At 43.7% G+C, this 23,980-nt stretch overlaps 1 protein-coding gene across 9 annotated transcripts in view; it reads right to left on the bottom strand.

Moving 5' to 3' along the window:
- CACNA1B (calcium voltage-gated channel subunit alpha1 B) overlaps positions 1-23,980 on the bottom strand; it is a 259,792-nt gene that overhangs the window by 44,463 nt on the left and 191,349 nt on the right. For all 9 annotated transcript variants that reach the window (XM_010720794.2, XM_031556155.1, XM_031556154.1 and 6 more), the window contains 10 exons: positions 23,088-23,909; positions 21,591-21,805; positions 20,185-20,305; positions 16,529-16,658; positions 15,476-15,535; positions 14,377-14,483; positions 5,402-5,498; positions 3,331-3,491; positions 2,074-2,211; positions 1,010-1,211 (listed from right to left, as the gene is read on the bottom strand). In XM_010720794.2, coding sequence (XP_010719096.1) covers positions 1,010-1,211; positions 2,074-2,211; positions 3,331-3,491; positions 5,402-5,498; positions 14,377-14,483; positions 15,476-15,535; positions 16,529-16,658; positions 20,185-20,305; positions 21,591-21,805; positions 23,088-23,909 — 2,053 coding nt within the window. The remainder of the gene's footprint in view (positions 1-1,009; positions 1,212-2,073; positions 2,212-3,330; positions 3,492-5,401; positions 5,499-14,376; positions 14,484-15,475; positions 15,536-16,528; positions 16,659-20,184; positions 20,306-21,590; positions 21,806-23,087; positions 23,910-23,980) is intronic.

Raw genomic sequence — 23,980 nt, 5'->3', positions numbered from 1 at the left:
GAATCATCAAAGATATCTCTAGTTGGAAATTTCCACAAGAAGAAAAGTGCATTAAAATGGTGTCAATTCTGAAACAATTTCTCGTGCATGATACAGATAAAAATTCAAAACCTCCAGGTTTGTCATACTGAAAATCTCAGGGATACAGATGGAAAAAAAAGTGAGTAAATCATGTCTAAATATTCTACTTTATTTTGGACTTTTTGTTCAAACAGACATAGAGCTGAAACACTGTAGAATTGATTAAAAGCAATCTCTTTTAATCAAAAATCAGGTTCCAGTTTCACAGTTTTTGAAGGAAAAGAAGGTTGGTTTTTTTTTGGAACCGCAGGCAGAGCAGACAAAGGATTTTACAAATACTAAAATTCTACCTGGGTTCATGAGGAAACTGGATACGCTTGTGGAAGAACAGTACAGAGCTGCTGCTAACTACAGCGAGACCACATCTAACAAGGTTCCTGAGTTGGAAGCAGTGCTGTTTGCTGGAGTGCAGAAGGAAAGCATCGCGTGTGCTTGCACTATTCTCACGCTCTTCCTAAGACATCTTTTGGCTGCTGCAGGAGAACACTGTCTCAGTCAAGCAAAAACAGGCTGGTAAGGGCAACTTTCCACTGGGGAGCAGCAGCAACTTTCCCTTTGACTTCTGATGAGCAGCCACTGAAATGCCAAACACTTCTTGCCAAGCACATACACGCTTGAGCTAACAATCAGCACCATCTCCACTTTGCAGCAGAGGTGTGATCCACAGGGATACGGGACACTGCTTAGCTAAAGTGCAGCATTCGGGGACTGTCCCTGGTTTTGTTTTTATGCAAAAGCCTGTAAGTGAAGGTCTGTAAGGGGACTGATGTCTATAGTCTCTAAGTCTTGCATTCAGCACATGACACCACGTGTTCTAGAGCCCCTCCTAGTGCAGCAGGGATGGAGAGATTGTCCCCTCAGCATCAAAGTGCTCTGAATCCCCAAGGTGCCACCTCCCGCAGCTGCTCAATCCATAAGATGTGGGTACCTCATTTTTCTCTAGGCTGCATTCTGACATCACTTTATCTCCTTGCTCTTGGAAGGTGATTATGATTAACGCCACAAAGATGTTCACAAAGAAAAAAGGGAAGACAACAAAATACACCACGTAAAAGATAGACATTTCCATTCGGTAGCCAGGGCTGGGACCCTGTTCCTCGTAGGTAGCATCCACTGAGTGCTTCAGCACACTGCAAGCAAGCGCAAAGAGAGAAGAAAAGTCAATGAAATCACTGTGAAGCACCAATGATACTGTGATAGTCATTCACTGGCCTTCACTTGCAAGGCGGGTTTTCCACATATGCTCAGGTCAAACCTCTTCCCACCTCTGTGATTAGGAAGAAGTTTTCCTTGAGGATATTTTTAAGGAAACCCTCTCTGTTTCCAACATTCTGATGAGTGGTGGCGATTTACTATGTACAGATCCACATATCCACCCTGGGCAAGTGAGGGGAGAGGATATAGACAGATCTGGCTTCTCTTCTGCTCTGGTCAATACGAATGAAATAAGAGCGGAAAGAAAGGTACTGATGGTCTTTGAGTACCCAGGGGAAGGTAAAGGTTTGAAGAGTGGAGACTGATGCTGGTTTAATCTTTATTTTACTGAATAGCTGAATGTGGAGGACAGCAAAGTCCGGCCACATAGAGATCCCTAATCATGAACTGCCATCTGTGTGTCCCAGCAGAAATGTCTGCCAAAATAAAGTCATATGTTGAAGAATACATACAGTCTGGGGGCTCAAATATCCAGTACACGTTCAGCTTGAGCACAATGCTTTTCCCCCTCCTTTTCTTACATCTCCATGATAAAATGTGCACCTAAGCAAGGTGTGCGTGTCCGAGAGAAAAATGCCTAAGCATCAGTGTACAAGTTCATAGGGCACTGAGAACGCTACTCACTGACTCATTCTGTATTCATGCAAGGGAAAGTTAAATCTTGGCTGACTATTCTTCTTTCCCATGTCACATGTTCTGTACATGTTCCTGAGCCACAGAAAGCTGCTGCTACCTCTGACCAAAAGCTGGTGGTCCCTGCCAGCCCCATGTACTCACGTTGGCCACCCTTCTCCTGTGGAGACAGTGAAAAGCGTCAGCAGAGCCCACAGCACGTTGTCGTAATGGAACTCGTATTTCTTCCATTCTCTGGGCTGCGCCTCCACCTCATTTTTTTCATAGTCAAGGTATTGACCCCTAGGAACAACAGAGATTCAGATCAAATGGGAGAGTTAAACCAAATCAGTCATGTGCTATAACTCAGTGAGAGCAGTGGAAAGCCCTAGTAACAGACTTCAGCTATACAGAGCCAAGAAACAGCCCCAGGATTTGTAGAATCACAGAATGGTTCGGGTTGGAAAGGACCTTAAAGCCTTTCTAGTTCCAACCTCTGCCATGAGAAGGGACACCTCCCACTAGGTCAAATTGTTAACATAGGTATTATATTACATAGGTAATATAGGTAAAGGCTAGAGGAGCCTTAGAACCAGGCCTGAGGTGCAAAGCTGGCAGCTAACAGCATGGTGACCCCCAAATTGTCTGACCTCACAGAAAACCGTGCTGGTTGATGGGGAGCAGTCTTTGTTTCCTACTTGAAAGCTGTATCTAACTTTTGGTCCTGATTTGAGTGCCAGAGGCTCAGACCCAACATCTGGAGAGTTCTCCTCCACCCTAAATTCTTCTACAATTCCACACTTTTCTGCAATGCATCAGCTTTGCTGCAAAGCAGAGCTGCATGGAGAGCCCTGTGGTACACGGGTGGCAGCAGAGAGTGATGCAGGTGAGCAGAAAGAGACAGTGCTTGGCTTGGGGGCCAAGGAAAACATCCATAGAGGGGAAGCAAGCACCTCCACAGTCTGCTGCAAAGGATAAAGTATGATAGGGCTTTTATAACAGCCAAATGCAGTTCCTTTTCCAAGCTAATTGGAGATCTTTAACTCTCCACAGATTCTCTTTTGATTATTTATTCATTCTGTTTTCTTAATTTGTACAAGCTCTGAGGATAAAGGCAGCAGGTAGAAAGAGTAACCACGCCACGCCAAATCACTGCTGTGCTTTATCTTGAATTCATACCCAGTCCTAAATGGAAGAAGGAACCTGTTCCCCTAAACTGTTAACCCCTTGAGTAATCATTTGCTAGCTAAGAGTAGGAATGGAGAAGCCACAAAAAAAAAGCAAAAGGGAAAATTCACCTCTAAGAAGCATTGCTCTTACTTACAGGAGCCCTCACCAAGCCCAGCAGATACCCATGTGATGCAGCCCCTGGACAGCCATGGGAACCCTGGGGTCCCTCCACAGCCCCTGCTCCTGCCATACCTGCAATCCTTCTCCAGCTCTTTCGACTCATCGGTGCAATAGAAGAATCTGCCTTTGAAGAGCTGCACAGCAATGACAGCAAAGATGAACATGAAGAGCATATAAACAATGAGGATGTTGAGGACGTTCTTCAGGGAATTCACCACGCAGTCAAAGACAGCCTGGGGACAAGAAGACAATGAGGTTAAGGGGTCAGAAGAAAGGCAAAGTGCATTGCCCTGGCATCTAGCATTGCCCCACACATGAGGACAGTTACTCAACACCTAACCAGTGTATGCTTTCATTGGCTTACACACCAAGTGTTTGGTAGGAGAAAACATTGCCTTCTTACAACTCCTGCTTGCTTGATGAGTTTGGCATGCCACTGAATTGTTTTTTTTTTTTCTTGGTCCTGCCCACAAAATCAACGAAGACAGAGAAATTTCAGCCCTAAGCAAATATTCCCATGGCAAATTATGAAATGAAAAACATACTTGTGTTTAATTTATTCATAATGGATTGGGAAAAACCTCATGAAATCTGCCACTCACTGGCTGTTATTTGAACTGTTTGAATAATAAGGAAACCATACCACATGCAAAACAACCAAATACTTTGAACAGTAATGAAGTGTCTATCAAAATTAAGTATGAATAATCTAGTGAGCATATGTCACTTCTGAACTCCCTGTGAATAACTTCTCATACATTTATTATTTGGTTACTAGTCACCGATTCATTGTTACAAGTAATTTGCAGCTTAATTTTAGTCTGAGGAGTTTGTCATAATAATAGAAATGGAGCTGCATTGCTGCCTAGGCACAGGGCTTGTACAATGCTGTTTCTGTTTCTCTGAATGGAAGTGAATAATTCCCAGAATTATGCTCCTAATGCAACATAGAAACCCAAAATTAAAACACTGGAAGTATCTCTAATCACTCTATTAATCTTGCTGATTGTTGTGTACAAGATCTCATCCAGGAAAAAAAATGGAAAAGAATTCTGAAGACAAGCCATGTGAATCTGACTTCTGCTTCACAAAGATTTCTGAATACTTCTTTAGAAATGGTAAAATTACTCTGTAAAATGACTTGAAAGTAAGGAAGTCATTCAACAAAAAGCAAAGCTCTGCATTCTGCAGTAAGACAGAGCTGCTCTTGACTGTTGCACGACCCAAGCATTGTGCATTTCAGTTTTCTAAACAAATAAAGACCATTTTCTACATTGTTCACCACCACACTTCCTTATCTTGTGAGGTAAATTTAGTACACATAAAAATGCATGAAATGAAAATTATTTAGGCATGAATTGAGGGTAAGGACAAAGGCAAATCTGTATAATAAGTAACTCTAATTTTTATGTAGCACTATGTGAAAACAGGAATTGTCAGACATTGTTTCACCACTGCAAAAGCATCCTTCATTTCTCCCCCATCTCTCAGAGAAAACAGCCTGAAAGCACTACTGAGACATGAAGACATTCTATAATAGATACTCCAGAATTTCAAAATGCAGAAATGATTAAATTTTGTAACATCTTCCACTGTCCTTCCAGGGCTGGCTCTATCTCAAAGCATTCTTGAGGTGGTGCTGAATAAGTAACCACAAGACATTACGTTTATTTCACTTTGCAGCTTAGTATTCTGGAGATGAAAGGGTACTGCTATAAAACCCTACACCATATATTCTTTAACAGAAGAGAAGAACAGATTAGAACTCCTCCTACAGCAATGACATTTCTCTTCAGACAGACTATGGAAAACCTGTTTTCTGGTGTATCATTTCTAGGAGCATCACATGTACAAACAGTAATTTAATTTACGTGCAACTTTTTTTCCTTTCTTTTTTTAGAAGTTTGATTTTCATATGGATTCACAACAATTCATAAACTGCGTACAATGTTTGCAAAATTAACAAGTGGTTGACATTTGCCAAACATCTGCATGGCTATTTTTACAAATCTGGCAAGGAGACGAATTGCAACAAAATAAAAGAAACAAAATTAGCTTGGATAAAGTTAACTCCATCAGCTTCCACTCAGATCTGCTGCAGACCTCCAGAGAAAGCAAGCTTTGGGGTTGTTTGTTCTCTAACCTTTAGTTTTGGCAGCCGTTTGATGGTCTTCAGAGGTCGGAGGACCCGCAGAACCCGCAGCGACTTGATCGTGTTGATGTCCTTGCCTTTGGTTCCTCTGCAAGGTATGAAAGGCACAAGAACAACAGAGGGAATAGTTTGGTCCTCAGGACACTAGCAAACCACCCAGTGCTACCCAGAGGTGTCATGCTTTTGTGCTGGGTGCCATCCTCCCCTTGGATGCTGAGGGCTGCAGTGACCGCTCACTTGTGATGTGTGGAGGGAAGCTGGGGCAGCACATAGACACTGCCAGACTCAGCTTCCCATGCTCTCCAGCACTTCCCACCTTACTTCTAAGCATCCCCAAGGAACCAGTGGCCTTCCTACCCCAGCTCTCCTCTGGCAGCGCTCACAGATGGGCAGCACATATGGGCTGATGCCACTGGGAGGCTCACTTCAAAAGTGAGAAGGTCACACTGGGTGCTCACCCTGCCCTAGGCAGCTTGGGAAGACAAGAGGACATTTCTGTGTGCTTCTGGTACCTCTCTAGCAGGGAAACTGTGTTGGGACCAGCAGGCAGTGATCAGTGGAGACTCAGTGGTGAGAGGCAGTGCTGTGCTCAGGACCAGAGCTGCTCTGTGTGCCCATACTCTTGCCCTCAGGTCTCCTTTGGAAGACATGCTACCAAACCCATGCTGGACCATGTAATATGATGGCATATTACATGCCTGGAACGGCACCAGGGCAACTCCCCACTTCTGCATGCAGGCACTGTAAGTCACACTATTTTTTTTAGTTTTTGTGTGTGCATGACATGAGACCATTACTCTTGTCACCGTTAAAGAGGAACTAGGGGGAGAAAGGAGCTACTTTTCCCGTGCACTTCCAAAATAAATGGAAAAGAATTATTTCCCTCCCCACATGGTTACATATTCTTCCAATCCAACTAGCAAAAAAAAAAAAAAAAAAGGACATTCTCCTTCATTTAGTATGAAGTGAAAATGGGATGGAAATCTTTAACAGAGTTTAACTCATGACTGGAGGTTTGGGTCTGAGGCTGAACTGGGGTAACACAGGTGGGAATGAACAACATGTTGAGCAGATGCTGATATACCTACGCTAGTCTTCAGCTTGCTAACAAAGTTTGTCTAACAGGAAAGCAATACAAACACAAACAACACCAGAGACCCCTCACAGTATGTACAAGGAGTGACTGCAAAGCCTACCCACAGCCTGTTAGCAGCCAGCCCTCTGCACCGTGCTGGAGAAGGATGGAGACTGGGAAGAAATGACCTCCTTTTGTGGGAAACCGACATTTCCGAGCCCTGCAGAGTGGCTTTTTGCAATCTGGTCACTTCTAACAGACCAGAAATGCAACACTAAGACTGTGTTACTCAGTACAAATACTGGGCCAGAATCTGCAGCCTAGAAACACGCATTCCTGTGTCATATCCAGACTTTTTTTCACAATTATCTGTAACTGCTGCTGTCCTGAAATACAATTAGAAGTGAGACATAAGTAATTTTTGGAAGGCAATAGGTTTTGTCCTAATCATCTATACATAGAATATAACCTGCCTCAGTACGTGATTTAGTAGGAATGGAGAAGAGGAAGAAAGGAATGGAGATTTACCCGCTCTGTCCCTCCCAGTCTCTCAGGGCTGTTTTAGGGCCATTTTAGCAGCAGCAGCAGCAGATGGAAGCTGCCTGCTCGCAGGGCTTGCGTCCATGTGGTTGTGTTAATGCTCATGGAGTTACAGGACTGATTTCATACTGCAAAAGAGCCATTACATATTTAAAAGGAATATTTTTTCAATTTGTATCAGAGACCCTTTAATCTAGTCTGCGTGAAGCAGACAGACAGCATAGCTAAGCTGGTTTTCTCTTTAAATTTGAAGATAAATGAAGATTTACTCCATGTTCAGCTTTGCATACTTGCTCTCAAATCACCAACTACTACTGAGCAAGAAGCAGAGCAGAAGGGAGTGAAGAAGTAGGAGCTGGGGGATGCAGGAGTGAGAGAAAAGCAAAGGAGAGAGGGTTGTGCAGCAGGAGAAAAGAAGAAGCACATAGGAAGAGGAAGGGACACTTTGGTCCAGAAATATATTGAATCTTTGATCGTTTGTAGCCACATTTCTAGTTTGTAAATACACTCACATTCCAGCTTAGCAGCACCACCTCTTGCAGGTAGCAACTGAACCTCGACAGTCCTCAACTGGTTTAAGGCTGAACCACGGAAAATTTCCATCCTGTATCTTCCCAGTATTCCTGATCCAGGAGATCTGAAATCCTATTTGCTGTGCTGCTGTTTATTTGTGTCAAATAACAACTGCAGCAGTAAGGCCTCTGGAAAGTGAAGCCTGAGATGGGAACAGAGATAATTCTCGGCTCTGAAGGAGCCATCTCAGGTATTAAAGGGCTGGCCCCAGGCACGGAGCAAGAACCTCTGTGGATTTAATACTGGGGGATGGTTAACCCAACCTTCTGGTGACAGCAAATCCTTCCTCTTTGCTGCATGATGGATTAAGTGGCTTTTTCCTCACCCGAGGAAGTGTGTGCAGACTGCCCCGAGAGCTGGGAAGTGAAGGGAGACAGCTCCAGTCCTAAGAAATTCCTTCTGCCTGAACGAAAGACACTAAGAAGGGTTGATTTTTATTTTTCTTTCTTTCAGACACCCAAGCAAATTAAGAGTATGAGCTTATTAAATGTTAATGGGATTTATGATCTAAGTCATATAGAGGATCCTGAGGAATCTTACTTACTTCTTGTCACTAAGAGCTTTACCATAAGAGAAAGCTTTTCTGAAGGCCTGGTGCTCAAAATCAAAGCATTTGCAAACTGCATTTTGATTAAATGTAATTTGCAACTATTTCAGCCAAATAGAACCTGAAGAAATGGTTTTGCTGTGTATAAGAGTTATCTGGACCATAATGGTTTTTTTTTCACTATGCTAGTACAAAAGCCACAAATCCCAAAAGAAAAGGTCTAGATGGAAGTAAAATTCTGTCAAAAGGTGTATGCAAGCACACATCTGACCAGAGCAGTCACAACTACACATCTGTCACCACAAAACTAAATGGGTACGGAAGGAAAAGATCTGTAAAAACTACCAAATTCGTAAGAACTATGGAAGAACAAGCAGGAGAAAGACAGACAGCAAACAGACCCAGTGACCTATAGAGGGAGGGAAACAGAAAGGAAGAAAAAAAACCCGAAGCGTACGTCAGTTCTGGTTGCATTAGGCCGCTACAGTTTTCCTGGAGCAGCTACCTGGGGTCTCCAAGGCAGCACGGATGCCCCAGTGAGGAGGAAAGGAGGTCACCCTGCCCTGCCTGAGCTCAGAGCTGCCTTCTCCTGTGTCTCAGGGAGAAGGAAGGAAGAAATGAGCACCCGAATTTGGGGCCTCAAAGAGCTCTCCTGGTGTGCTGCAGGGGAGTGCACCCCACTGCTGGCCCAGGGCTGTGCTGCGACTGCAGGCCCCTCTGTGTCCCCTGCCGTCCCCAAGGGAAAGCTGCTCTATGCCACCGACCAAACAGCCCCTACAGATACCTAAATGTCACTTTTCATACCTCTTCCTTTGGAAATTGCACCTCCTGACCTCTCAGAATCTCTCCCACTTTTTTCAGGTCAGGCAGGGCCAGGCTGTGTCACCAGACCTGGAGACCTAAAGCTGCTTTAGCTCCAGCACGTACTTTCCAAGAGCAAAACCACTCCTTTTCAATTAGGAAATAACAATCTTTCTGAACCCACGCATCAGCAATGCAGCCACTAAATGGCGCCCTCAAGTATTTCTGATGCTGACCTATTGTAGTTGCTGATATTCTGGTCAAATGCAGCACCTGTCACCTGGCTTTCTAGTCTGCTTTTATCCTGTGGTTAAAGGGAATTGGAATGAATGAGAGCTGTTAAGGGTTAGACAATGTTAAGATAATTTTTTCACTGAATAATGTGACAGAGAGGTCGATGTGATGGGTGTAACATGGACCATTTCCACACTGGTGTGTGTACACACATTTGACAGGCATAACAGTGCAGCAAGATACAGGAATAACGTATTACCCCATGAAACTCCTAGAGAGAGATTCCAGCAAGAAGAAGACAAAGAAAGAGCAGAGTCAATGACAAACATAAGGCTATACAGTGCACCCCATGCAACTGCAGACACGTGTTGGCAGAGAGGCCCGTCCCATCCCGCTCCCATCGAGTCACTGTCGTAAAAATAAACACACAAGAAAGCAACAGAATGGCTGTGCAGCCATACCCACACATCCCCCCAGAGCTTCAGCCCTTCTGGACGTGGTGCTTAGAGACAGGGCTTAACGGGCAGTGTTGGTGATAGGTAGGCAGTTGGACTAGATGATGCTAGAAGCCTTTTCCAACCTTAATGATTCTGTGATTCTATAAGTAGGCAGGGCAAATACACCTTCATCCCTCTGACACTTTGGGAAGCTATATCTTTGGTCGTTTGGCAAACGTCATCTGATTTTTCAGGGAGTAGTGTGAAACTTTCTGTGTCTCAGCCACCCTTCCAGTGCCAAAAATGGAAAAATGCAATCTCTCTGCTCCTATTCATCAGCTATTTCTGTGGAATAAGTGGGCTTTACACCTAGGGCTGGTAAATTTGGATGACATATTTACTAGCTTGCTTTAAGCTCTTCTGCTTCTGTTTCCCTAAAGACTAAAACACGTCTGTGTGTTTGTGGCAAATTTATCTCCAGAAAAAGAAAAGTATTTCCCTTTGAAATGCATTGCTAAATGGAGGACATTATTATTATCATTATTTTCTTTATCATCAGTATTATTAGTCTCTCCAGCATCTCACTGGGGATCTTGCTTTCAAAAATGTTTAAACTACAGCAAAGCACAGAATATCTTCAAAAGCTGCAAGCAGAAAGGCTGGTTTGAAAGACTGAGCTGAACATCATGTATCTTGCAGCAGTGACTGATGCCATCTCATATGGCTAAATAAACAGTCTGTTGCAATATTCCAGATGGAGGTAGGTCTGTTTTTCCTAGGTTTTCAGGGACACATCACATCACCTTGACTGGACACCCACAGGTCAAGAACAAATTAACTCACACCATCTGAATGGCCATCACATACTCCTGCAAACACAAACTACTAACAGCTACATTAAGTACATTTTTACAGTGACATCAGTGATGAGTGACAGGACTCTGGTATTTGCAAAAACCCACTAACAAAACAATGAACATTACCCAGAAGCTCATTTTCAGGATTATCAAAATTCAGCAGGGTCAGTGCATCTGTTTGGCTTAACCAAACAACACAGTTGAGCTAAGGAGCTTGCTATCCATCCAAATTTCATCTGAACAGTCTGACACTTGTTAGTATTCATAACTGGGCAGCAGGAACAGAGAGCGAGCCATCTCCCCGTGAAGGACTGGATTTCCTGCTTTCAGATTAGAGCAGAGATAGCAGAAGGGTTCTCTCAGTCCTATGTCAGCACTCTCCCTGCCAGCTGAAATATGGGCACGTAGCAGCAGTTACAGTCATAATAAAAATCACAGAAGAAATTCAAATTTTTCCAAGCCTCAGAAATAGGTTTGACTCACTTTAATCTGGAAGATAGTAAATAGGCAGACAGGTTTTATGCATTCACTTTTGTAAATCCCTGCTCAATAATTGCTCAAAGAGCATGTAAAATAGAAACAGCTTGGGGCACACTATTATGAAGCACAGTCAGGGGATGTACAAGTAATTTATTTAAAAGCCGATGAGGGGTTGTTAGATATTCATGGTCCAATGTGAGCAATGGGAAACCTGCGCACAAAAAGACTCAAAAGGATTAAAAATTATTCATTCTAATGGATAACTTGTCCAAAATAAAATCCTTTTGAGGAGAAAACATTTTAGAGGCAAACCCTGATGTTTGCTCTTATGGCTCAGAAGAATTTACCCACTATCCCTTCCCCAGTCTATCTATAGTGTTTGAATTCCTAATGGAAAAAGGGAAAATCTCAGTGAAACATAGAACTGGGTAACACTGCTATGCATGCCAATATGAGGGCAGCTCCAAAAGTAATGCCTCCTATTTTATTACACTGTCCCACGGCGTCATAGGCAGATGTTAGTGGTATAGCAGTAGAGGTTGAAACTTCTCACCAATATTCCATTACGTTTTGTTGCTGTGCAACTGGTGGCAGCAGAGGGGCAATCTGACAGAATGGTGTCTGACATGGAAGTGTGTATGAACCAAAGGGGGGGAACTGAATTCCTCCATGCAGAAAAAAAATGGCACCAGTTGACATTCCTCAAAACTTGCGGAATGTTTGTGGAGACCAAACTGCAGATGTCAGCACAGTGAGAGGTGGGTGGTCGTGTGTTTCAGCAGTGGTGATGAGCCACCTTCCAGATAGCCACGCACAGCACTCGCTCCGCAAAATGAAGAACACTTTGATCAGCTCATCTATGCGAATCAGCAGATTGAATCAGCAGGTAACTGTGTATGGAGCTGAATATCAGCTGCAATGCATTGGAAATGGTGGTGACCACGTTGGAATGTTGCAAAGTTTGTGCCAGATGGGTCCCACAAATGCTCGTGTAGGAACAGAAATAACACCTCATGCAAGTTTGTCAGGTCCTATTGGACTGATATAAGGTTGAATGTGACTGTTTCCTGGATCACACGATTACCAGTGACAAGACATGATGTCATCACTACTGCAGGCAAAACAGCAATCATGGAGCTGCAACATGAATTCAGCATTGAAGGAACAGTTCAAGACACAACCCTCAGAAGGTGAAGTGCACTGTCTTTTGGGATAGGTAAGGTGTGATTCTTCAAGATTTTGAGACCCAGACAAACCATCACCTCTGACCATTACATTGCAATGCTGTTGATCAGCTGAAGGCTCAAACTTCTATGGTCAGGCCAGAGAAGAAGACAACCTTCCTCTTGCAACATGATAACACCAGGCTCCATACCAGTTTGAAGACTATGGAGCACATTGTCAATATTTGTAGGACTGTCCCACCATGTCCACTGATCTGGTGCCTTCTGACTTCCATCTGTTCGGGCTGATGAAAGATGGACCACATGGGCAACATTTTCCTTGGAACGATTGCATCAAAGCAACTGTGAAACAGGGGGTCACCTCTGCTGGTACAGATTTTTACAAGCGTGACATTGTTCATTGCTGGTGTAAATGCATAGCTAATGGTGGTGAATATGTTGAAAAATGGAATTTCATAGCTGAGAATTTGTTATATCAAGCAGTGTTATCGTGCTCTTTGTACGTGTTGTAGTTTCCATAAAAATAGGTAGGAGGCATTACTTTCAGAGCAACCTACGTACCTGTGACTAATATTATTTAACATTTATCTCTCTCTTCAGCCTTTATATCTCAAAACAGCCTACCTTAAAACAGAGAAATCATTTTTTTTCAGATGAGATGAGTGACAACCAATAGTGGCAAAGTCTCTAACTAAAGAGATGAGATGGCAGCCCCCTTTCAACATACTAGTATTGGGCAAAACTTGCTCCCAGATCAAAACAATTATGTAGGATTGGGCACAGAAAGCCCAAACCCCAGTACCTCTATTCAAAATATTGCTCTCAAATACAAGCCTAGGATTGAAGAACTTATGCATATGACTTTAGGTCTGCTTTTTTCTGTTCTGTCTTTAATACATTCTACTTGGTAAAGGAGAAGTGCTGTTCCTCAACTGGTTCAAAAATCATTCCAGAAATTCCATGTCCTGTTCATCTACTGCCTGCATGAGTCCAACCACTGTAGACACTTTTTATATCCAGCATTTGCTATGAAGAACAACAGATCTAAAATACAAATGTTACAGCTCTCATGTGAAGGGGATCTTGATGCCTCAGAAAATGAAAACCTCCTGAGAAATATTCCAGACCAACACTACCAGAAAGACCCCAGTATCCTTTTATGCTGGTAGCAACACGTAAGCACGTCAGAAGAGCAGCAGATATGGCCATCTGCCCAAAAATTACCATCAGCCTGAAGGAAGCAAGACATGCTTCCACAGTTCCCTGACAAAGGTGAATGGGTTTTCTCATTAGCAAGTAAAACACTGCTAATTTCTTCATCTTCACTAATCATCGTGTCAACAAACAGGTGAGTGGATTTTGGACATGGGCTGCTAATCGTTCACTGTAATTATTCAAGTCTAATTTAGCAGAAAATTATACTGGCCGATTCTCAAAGCCTAGTTCTTGGTCAAGCACAGAACTTCTCGGAAAAATTTTTGCACCACAGTGACTCTGTGTCCCAGAAATGCAGGGGGGTAAATTTCTTTCTGCATCCAACTCTGAGCTCCCCAAATTCTGAGGAACCTGCACGGCTCTTCCTATGGTTTGTTCTGAGAAAAAAAGTTCCAACTAAGAACTAATCTTCATTTTATAAAAACAAATTATCTGTGTTTGCTGCATAAAACCCTTTATGACACTAAAGAAGCACGTGGAACCTTATTTAATGTCATAAATAGAGGGAGCAATTAGCATTAAAGGGAAACTCTCTGGAAATACAAATACGCTGAACGAGAGAGGAGGGCGGAAATACCAAGGTATATGAATCATAAATGTGAATCATAAGTATCCATAACTCTAGGAATAATGTTCTGTAAGAAGTCCACTGAACTCTCAGCTCCATTTATCAACTATTTTTCCATTGCAATGACAATTTTTAAAATGATTGCCTGAAGAGAGATGACTGCCACAAAGCGTTGTGATGCTTCCTCGAAAAGAAGGTGGCCAGAAGGTCCCCAACATCTTGGCTCAACCTCTGAATGAATAGTGAATAAACACACTCCAAAGCTGGGAAAATTTTCAAGAGATCAAATTTAGATCTTTTTCCAACCAGCTGTAAGATGATAAAGAGCAAAAACTGGACATTTTTCTGAGGAACTGATCCACAAATACTGCACCTGAGCTAGCCCTGCTCCAAGCTCCTGCCTCCTCTGCAGTTTATTCCCTAAGAAACCTGGATGATAAGAAAAATGTACTTACGAGAACGCAAATGCCACCAAGGCCCCACTGACCACAATGAAGTCCAAGATGTTCCACAGGTCACGGAAATAGGAGCCAGGGTGGAGTAACAGCCCCAGGTCAATCATCTTAGGAGAAAACACATCCAAAGAACGAGTTTCAGCAAAACAAGTATCAAATTAAAGTTAATGAGGCACAGAGGAACATCCTCGAGCAACAACCCTTCACAAACCCTTCTAGGTTTGACACCAGCAGGGCAATGTTTGAGATCCTGAGTCAAGCTGTGTATCTCCATAAGGACACAAAGAGCCCTGTCACAGCCAAATCTGAAGCCAATTTATTTACCTAAACTATAACCAAATTACCTAAACTATAACCAAATGCATGCCAGAAAACCACACTAACTGTTGTATAAATTCTTTTCATAGACACACATTAATTTATACGAACAGACGTGTGTGTGCTAATAGTTTAATTTTATACTACCTCAGTTCTACCAGCTTAGTAGGAATTAATGCTGGGAATAGGATGCTATAATGAAACACAAGGAGGGGATGAGAAGACCCACAGCCAAATGCAGCAAAGCAAACTCCCACTCTGGATCACTTGCTAAAGGATGCTGCTCACTGTACAGCCTTACTTGCTTCTGCATGAGCCTGATTCTTCCTTAAATGCTGCTAAGGATCTTCTAATTTAAATGTTCAATGTGAAATTCAATAAGCCAAGCATCAGCTGCTGCAGATATTCCTGATCAGCATCAAAAGAAAATGGAAGAAGCAGACGTGTCTCAGTGAGGTTCATCAGCTGCTGAGTCCTGAGCCACGCACAGACATTTCTGCATCGTGCACCCACCTTTCTCAGCCTCTTACACAACCATAGCTGCTAAAGATATCTTTCTTTTCCTCTGTGAAATGTGAGACTGAAAGAATTAGGAAGGCGGCTACAGAGAAGCATCTGTTACGTATTGGCTACTTCAGAATGCTGCTCCTGATTTAAAGCTTTTCATCACCAACACCCCCACCAAGCTCTGCTGCACTCCACCCTCTTTCTGCAGGTTCCCAAAAATAGATGAGTGTGAATCTGATAGGCGAGGTGAACATTTGTGTGGAAAGACTCTTACCTTGATCACCATCTCGAAGGTAAAGACACCCGTAAATATATAATCCAAGTACTTCAGAGCCTAAATTGGAAAAAGAAATAAGTGTTAGGGGAGCCTGCACACTGAAATGATCTGCGTGTGAGCAAAGTGTAAAAGGTCTCTTTTAGCCATGGTCTACTAGACACAGTGCTGATGGATAAATACCCTCTTCATGGAGGCTGTTGGACACTTTGAACATAAACTTAAATCATCCCGTTTCAACCCTTAGTATTTTTTCCCAGTCCTTGCCAGACCACAGAGTGCGTGCCCATGGGTTGCTTCAGTGCACCTGCACACACAGCACGTTTAATAAGGCAAAATGGATATTACAAATCCAAATATTTGAACATCCTTTCCTAAAAACCTTGTTTGCCAGCATCTGTGTAGTGGTCTGGGTTTTTCTGCTGTAACTGATGATAACATTATTAAAGACATCGGGAGCATAAGAGAGTGATAAAACCCTTTTGTTAGAGCTCATTGCACAGTTATTAAGGATGTGGAAGAAAGATCGCTTGTAGATACTTCAGCTCATTACCTCTATAGGGATTCCTTGATCCCCGTCGGAAAAAGATGATACTGACAAGACTCAAAGGCAGGAGGCCAGCTGCATACCACAGATAACTACGTCGAAGATTCTAAAAATCAGGCAACTGCATCTTGCAATTTGTGAACTTAACCCCCAGCTCTGCATGCTCACTGGTGCCCACATAGCAGGCTGTGACCACCTCTGTGCCCCTGTTCTGCTGTGGGTGTGCTTGGGTACGCCCCGCTCCCTGCTGCAGTGAACAATGCTGCACTGGTTGGGGCCACACTCCCACTTCTCAGAACATGAACATTCTGAGTTTGGCTTCATACCCACGCATAAATAGATTTTCTACTGTTTCTACTCATTGTGCCAAGGCAACAAGCCGCTTTCATACCACTTTTTTGCCTCCTCAGATTCTGCTCCTTTGGAGATGGGAACGCAAGCTGCACACGCATAACTGCTGGGAGAAGAAGCACAACTTTATTCTGGCCACAGTGGCCAGTACTCACATCGTTCCTCGGTGATTCTGCTTGGACGGGGTCTTCTGCTGCCAGGGCAATGCTGCTGAGAGCAATGACGATGAGGATGACCATCTCGAAGTAGCGCAGGTTGACGATGTAGTGGAACAGACGGCGGATCCTGGAACGACAGAAGCACGTGGAGGAATGCTGCAGGTGCTGGAAGCAGTGCCCCGCGGCAGTAAGTACAGCACGGTGGCAGAAGGACAGTGTTCAACAAGAACATCTTTAGGATTCTTATCACAATAACGATAAGAGAATATAAAGCAGGAATAACAGCTTTAATCTCAAGTTTGCAACAGTTCTGCGGTGAGATTTATGGTAAAGCATTTAACATCTCTGTACTGCTCCTTCTGCAAAGCAGTGATGTGCACCTATCACAAGAGCGCTATCAGAAGAAAGAAATCAAGTCTGGATGCCTGAAAGAGAAATTATACACCCTTCAAACCTACTCACTTTGAACTCACAGAAGGAAGTCCTGTGAGTTCAAAACCCGTTTCGAAATCCTTCTAATATCAAATAATCCCTTTGAAATTGGTGTTTTATATACTTTGAGACCCTCAGCTGAATCTGGCACTGTAACTGTGACTGTTAGTTCTCATAAGCTCTCTTCTGCACAGCACCTCTGCCTGCACTTTATTCTAAGCCATTCCTCATACGCTGGACAAATGCTTTAACATAATATATTTGATGAGTTTAATCTTCTGGTTCATAAATGGTGTCCGAGAAAAGTAACAAATGCTTCATTTTCTAAGCAAAGCAAAACTATTCACATATTTCAGCTAATTTACAAACACTTCACAGCAAATGCAGAGAACTCTACCTATGTCCATTGAACACAGGTCTTCAGTTCTGTCAAAAATCAAATTACGCATGCAACTAACCAACAGCCTTGTTATGGAAGATGTAATTCAGTTACTGTATTGCATTTTCTCTAACCAAATGTCTGAAGAGTCAGATTTTACTTTTCACACCGACTTACATCTTCCTTTTCTCTAGATTAGTAATGGATGCAGAATGAAAAAGAATTACAAATATCAAGGGTACAGATTTGATATGAAGCAACACGAAGGAAAATGCTGTGGTTTCCTCGACTCCTTACTCTATTCCTTGACAGTAGAGGGTTATCATCTATGTTCTCTATGAATCCTACAAATGAAAACATTTTCAACAACGTTTGTAATTGTAATTCACGTATCAAACTCAATTCATCACAGAAATAACATCTTTATTTTTAGATCTTCATCATTCACAACAAGTGATGAGAAAGCAGAAGTATGAGTAAACCTCCAGTGGTGCTGGAGAAACCACCATAATGCACGTGTGTTTTAAAAGGGTGGGTGGCACTTGGAAAGTGGTACATCTCATTAATGTTTCCCAAACGTCTTTCACCTTCTGCCAGGACCTGGGTCATGTATCCCCCATGGGGTTTGGAAGGGAGCTAGTTAGAAATAGATGGGGTGAAAATCTTCCCAAGCCAGAAAGCAGAGAGACCTCTCTAGAGAACTAATCAGCAGCCACCACATCTAGGGGCATCCAGTTGGGTTTGTGTCTTGCCCAGAGAAAGAGAAGCAAATTGCTGGCATTCCTAGAGCTGGGACTTCGTCTTGCTATTTATTTTGGGTCCTGTGTTATAATACCTCTCTTCCAGGCAACTTTTTTTTTTTAAATAGTCTTTTTGTAGAATTTCTGGTGTGGAGAACAAGAGATATAAACAAGAAAACTCAACTGCTGCCAAACCCTGGAACACGAGGCGCAGGACGAGGTGAGAAAAGGCAATCACATGAAGCAGATGACAAAGTTTTTCTGTTTTTTTGTCAGCGCTGTCTGCTGCTCAACTCAGACCCTTCTTGACCTGGGGATGCCCACCTTCTGCTCTCAGGAGGTAGAGATTGCTACCTTTAGCAACACCTTTGTAGCTAACACTCGTTTTTGGTGGTCATGTCACAACAAAAAAGACCTGAGTTCCTAAATAACAGGGAAATACTGCTTCCTTACCCAACCAGACAGGGTCCAATCTCCATAATTCAAGTCTATCTCAGACATCTTAATTTTCTGCTGCACTATGAGTGCACCCCAGCTAATGCTCTCCCTCCTATTAGCAGCATTTTAGACAAATTCAAAGGAAATTATTTGAAATAGTACAGCATGATCGCAGCATTCTGATAAGGGAAAGCCTTCTGCACTTTCAGCTCAGTTATCCAGAAGATAACTGAGGGTTCACTGGCAGGTGGCTGGAGAAAACCAAAAAGAACAACCATCTCTTTCACGGATCTCACACAAAAGGGGCTCTTGTCTTCAGTTCATTTCCTTCGGAGATTTGATTAGCAGCAGTTTGGGTCATTCTCCCTCTCTTCCACCTGGCATTGAGAGTCTCCAGACTTCCCCACTGATACAGCTGCACAAGCAGAATGTATGACCCTGGAGCAGGCAGTGAATCACAGAATCATAGAATGGCCTGGGTTGAAAAGGACCTCAAAGATCATGTAGATTCAACCCCCCTGCTATGTGCAGGGTCACCAACCAGCAGACCAGGCTGCCCAGAGCCACATCCAGCCTGGCCTTGAATGCCTCCAGGGATGGGGCATCCACAACCTCCCTGGGCAGTGGCGTAGGCTGAATTACTTTGTGGGTACTTGCATTTAAAGGAGAGATTCAGCCTGCCAGACCACAGCTGCCACCACAGAAGCATTTCTGATGTCAAAGATGAGCACGTGGAGCAGCCCCTCTTTGTTCCACTGACTACACAGGCATCCAGGATGTCTCATTGGGAGAGCAGAGAGTCAACCACTGTTCTCTTTAATCAGTTTGCCACAGGAAGGGTCTGAGCCTACTTCTAGAACCTGAGCATGCAGAGGACAACCTCAGAGAACAGCAACTAAGATATGCAACACGTCTACCCAGACCAGAGAGAAACAGTCACATCTGCTCCCGGCAGATATCTGGGTTGGCAGAAGTTTCAAACAGCCTCTGTTGCCCTAAGTTACTGCTTTAAGTGACTCATAGGCCTTTATGCTACAATTATCACAACCCCCGCTGCACTTGTCTAGTCCTGCAGCCCTTCAAAGCGACACATTCTCTATTTACAGCCTTTGCGTACAAAGCTCCCCGTGAGGCAGAGATGCCTGAAGCAGAAGAAATGCTGTAATCCCAGCAGATCCCACAAGCTGTACTCTCAGCCTTAGAAAATGAAGAAAAAAAAAAAATATTCATGTATTTCCAGTTCAAAGTTTTTGGTGATGTGGGAGTAATAGAATGAAAAAAATAGGAATTCCAGCAGACGATCCTACAAGGATCAACTGCCATCAGAACCACCCCCTGTATCTCCTGGAAACATCTTCCCCAGTGCTGCCCATCGCTCTCATCATTGGCAGCCACATTTCCTGCAGTGATCTACAGCTGAAAAAATAACTGCCCATAGTTAGGGTCTGCCTAAACCGTCATCGTTTCCCTTTACTGGCAATTGATTCTCCTAATAAAGCTGAGCTGAACAGCAGTATCTGGTTTGCAGCCTCCACGAGCTTTTATTTGATTTTCCAGTGCTTTTGATAGGCAGAGATGAAGATTGAGCTAATGATGTTTGTCTGAATACCCATGCTTGAAGTACACGTAACCCACGAGCACCATTTAAGAGCCAAAGGACTTACGGGTTCGTAGGACTTAGGATGAACATGGAACTGTAAGGCAAGATTGGTTTAGGCCCATTTTTTGTCAAGTCATCAACGTCCTTCTTCTCTTCTGCTTTACTTTCAAACTCAACGTTGTTCACTGAAACATGAATTAAAGGAAACAGAAATGAAAGAGTTAAAAATGTATCTCCTCTCTGCACAGAGCAGGCTGCCGGCAACAGCTGGATATGCAAACAATGCAGCTGGGATAGAAAACAGCTTTGAATATGTTGATTAAATGTGATGAACAATCATTTGATTATTATCTCTGCTATTTACTACAGTACTGCAATTATATTTCTTAACCGCTGTACTGGTGAGCAATATAGCAGAAATGGGCAGGAAATGAAGATGCCCAGAGCAGACAAAGAAACCTTGCATTTATTTGTACAAGAGCTGCCAAACTGGGGATGGAGAGCCCATCCCAAGTATCATAAGCCACTATGGAGAGATCAGCTGGGTATCTTTGGAAAGAAAAAAAGGCAACGAGTCTGACCAACCTCATGATTCTGAACCTTTTCCCAAAGATGAGTAGCAGGATTGGCTTTGCAGAATGTAAAAGAACAAACTCATAGATGAGCTTTGGTAATATTTGGGCTAAGAGTTGGAAAGTACTTCTTGGATCAGCAGGTTCCATGTCTGCATTGTGCACCTCAGTTTTGGCATCGCTCCCCGTGTACAAAAGTGTCATATTCCACCTCACATCAGGCTTTTAACTTACACAACTCCATTTTAGAAGATCACTCTGAATCTCAGTCCCAAAAGGTTGGAAATACATTCTATAATTTCCATTATAAGTTTACTTGCAGTGGGTTTATAAGATTATTTACTTAAAATAATGTTCAATATATGAACTGGAAGACATTTCAAAACGCGAATGCTTTTCTCAGACAGACTGATTCACTTCTCTTAATTCACAGGAGCTGGTATCCAAAACCCTCACCCACTTATAATGCCTTAGAAGGAGGGTTTTTTTATTACCTTTTATTTTGCAACAAAATGACATTTCACTGTGTGTGAGTGACACGTTCAATCAATCCCTTGCTGTATCTCAAGCTAGATACACAGGAAATGGCCAGGGTGGAAAGACTCTGATAAACTTTGATTGATGGGAACTCAGTATTGCAATAGAGTAAAACCACCAGTTGAGAAAAAAAAAGAAGAGACAACAGGTTAAATCTTGTGTGGCTGACAATGAAAAAGCACGTAGAGCCTCAGCTCTTGGGACTTCATGCCATGCCTGCACAGCTTGGGATGAGCCACAGGCTGGTCAGCATGTGTCTGGATATGGGGTCTGTCTGCAAAACAGCGTGAAGCTGCCCCTATAGAACTATGGCTCTGGGAAAGGACAATAATAAGAAATGGCAGGGGGACAAAGCACTCACTGGGTATGACGGTGGTTTCTCCTGGCGGGGCAGTGATGGTGACAGGGATGTTCACAGTGGTGGTTTTGTCCAGAGGCGGCTGAATCATGCGTGTCACGTTCTTCTGGTTGTCAGCATCTTCTGGCTGCTCCGGCACTTTCTGCAGATAGGTGCTGGGAAGGGTGTGCACCGGGATGCTCACACTCCCACTGGCCTCAATCTCACACTGATTCTCCCTAAGGCAGAAGAGCGGATGTTATTAAATACGCTCTGACAAAGATTCATAGAACATATGCTGCAGCTCCTGCTAGATTTTCCTAGACTGTTCTCTACATAGAAGTCCTTTGCAGAAAATTCACAGGCTGCGGGAAAACCTCCTGGAAGCACAAGGTGTGACCTTTTCCTCTGAGACCTGAAGCAACATCCAAATACAGCATTAAGAGAAACTGTGCCACTGAAAGCAACTTTATTCTAATTAACGAGATTCACAACTGTGTTCCCTGAGTAAGGACACATGGCACTTGCATGCAGCAGTGACATTAGCTCTCCAGCATCAGCTGCTTTCTGAATCAAGTCTGACATTCTGCTGCTTAATGTTCTCCCGAGGCCCTATTTAAATGTGGTGATTCTCTTTTCCAGTCCTAAACCACTCTGTAACGTTGTCATAAATGGCTTCTGCAGCTTTTCCTCCGCAGCAGTGACTATATTTCAGTGAGCACATGATCAAATGAAACACTATGCAAAGTGTTTTGAAACCCATCTGAAAAGAAGATAATATAGACAGGAAAATGATTATCTCAGTGCCACTCACAGCTCTCCATGGTGACATGAACTCTATTCTAAGGAATCCCAGTGCAATTTCTTTCCATCAAATTAATAAAGCTGAAAAGGCAATCTGTCCTTCTTTATTAACTACTCTAAATGCCTCACCAATACTATTTTTCTCACGTGACTTACATAAAAATTAAACAGCATGGGATACATCATTGTTCTTAATGGAAGAACCCATTTCGCTAGTAGCCAAGTGCTGTAGCAGCTGGTGACGCAACCCATAGGTTCAACAATGACAAAGAGAAAACCTAGAGGACCATAAGCCGGACTGAATGTCCCATAAAGGTGTGTCACTCAAACATCAGCTTCCTTCAAAGGCTGTGAAATTCTCTGCTCTGTGTCATGTCCTGGTATATCTGTTGGCACTGACACCAAGGATAATTCATTTCTGAAACCTGAAGCACTCTATGGGCAAGCATGGATGAAAATCATCTTTGTGAGCCTCTGTCTATGACGGACTGATGGTTGGACTTGATGATCTTATTGATCTTTTCCAACCTTAATGACAATCTACGTGATTACAATTGATTTATGGAAAATGGAACTGCAGATTATAGTGGTAACTGGTGCGAGTACAGCAGGAACGGCAGGAGTGCCACATAGAGGGGAAATAAGCTGATTTGTGGAAGGCATTTGGGGTCTCATGGCCCTGAGCTGGCACAGGAGCACCTGCAGTCGCTCACTTACTTGGGCTGATGATTCTGGTGCTCCTTCTCAGCAGTCTCCCCTTCCTTCTCCCTGTTCTCCTTCTCCACCGAATCGTACGTCGACAACGCCCTGCTCCTGAACCGGTGCCGTCTGTGAGGCTCCTCTCCATTCTCACCCTTGGAGCCAGGCTCTCCTTCCCGGTTCCCAGACCTCGAGCCTCCACGGTGCCGGGTCCGCCGCTCGCTCCTGGCCCCGTTGATGGTCCCATTGCCCTCCTTGCCTTGCCGTTCTGCAGAGTGCCGGTGCGTGCGGTGCCTCCGGTGCTCCTTTTCAGCGCCTTCTTCCACCGACCCCCGGCGATGGTGCCTCTTCCCTCCTTCCTGACCCCTGATACGCTCACTTTTCCCTTCCTTGCTGCCCCCTTCCACTTCCTTGCTGCGGCTTCTGTGCTGCCTGTGCCTCTCCTCCTTATTGTTGATGCCAGATTCCCCATTCTCATCTTTGGTCATATCACCTTTCTCTTGCTCTCCCAATTTCTCCTTATCCCGATGCCGGTGATGCTTCCGAGGAGCTTCTGCTCCATCGCTAGAGCTGATCTTGGTCTGCTCCACCTCCTGCACATCCACAGGGCTCAGCTTGCTGATGTTGTTCCTCCCTTCACCCCTTGGCTCCACTACCAGTGGCCGATCCAAGTGGGTCTTCATGTCTGGACGGATGTGTAGGGTCGTGGCGTAGCGCACCCGCTCCTCAGGGTCCAGTTCATTGTACAGAGCCTCACAGCTGGCTCGGAAATTGTGCATCCGGATCTGGCTGGTTCGCTGCTCCCAAACCGACTTCGATTTGGAGGAGTTCTGCTGCTTGCTAACAAGAGGAGGAAGGAGATAAGTTAGCACTCAGTTTCTTGCATTAGTTCCCTACAAAGCAAGCACCAA

The sequence above is a fragment of the Meleagris gallopavo genome, chromosome 19 (assembly GCF_000146605.3).
Source record: "Meleagris gallopavo isolate NT-WF06-2002-E0010 breed Aviagen turkey brand Nicholas breeding stock chromosome 19, Turkey_5.1, whole genome shotgun sequence".
NCBI classification, from domain to species: Eukaryota; Metazoa; Chordata; class Aves; order Galliformes; family Phasianidae; genus Meleagris; species Meleagris gallopavo.
Note: the sequence above shows the minus strand (reverse complement) of the source record. Positions and strands in the feature narration are given on the sequence as shown.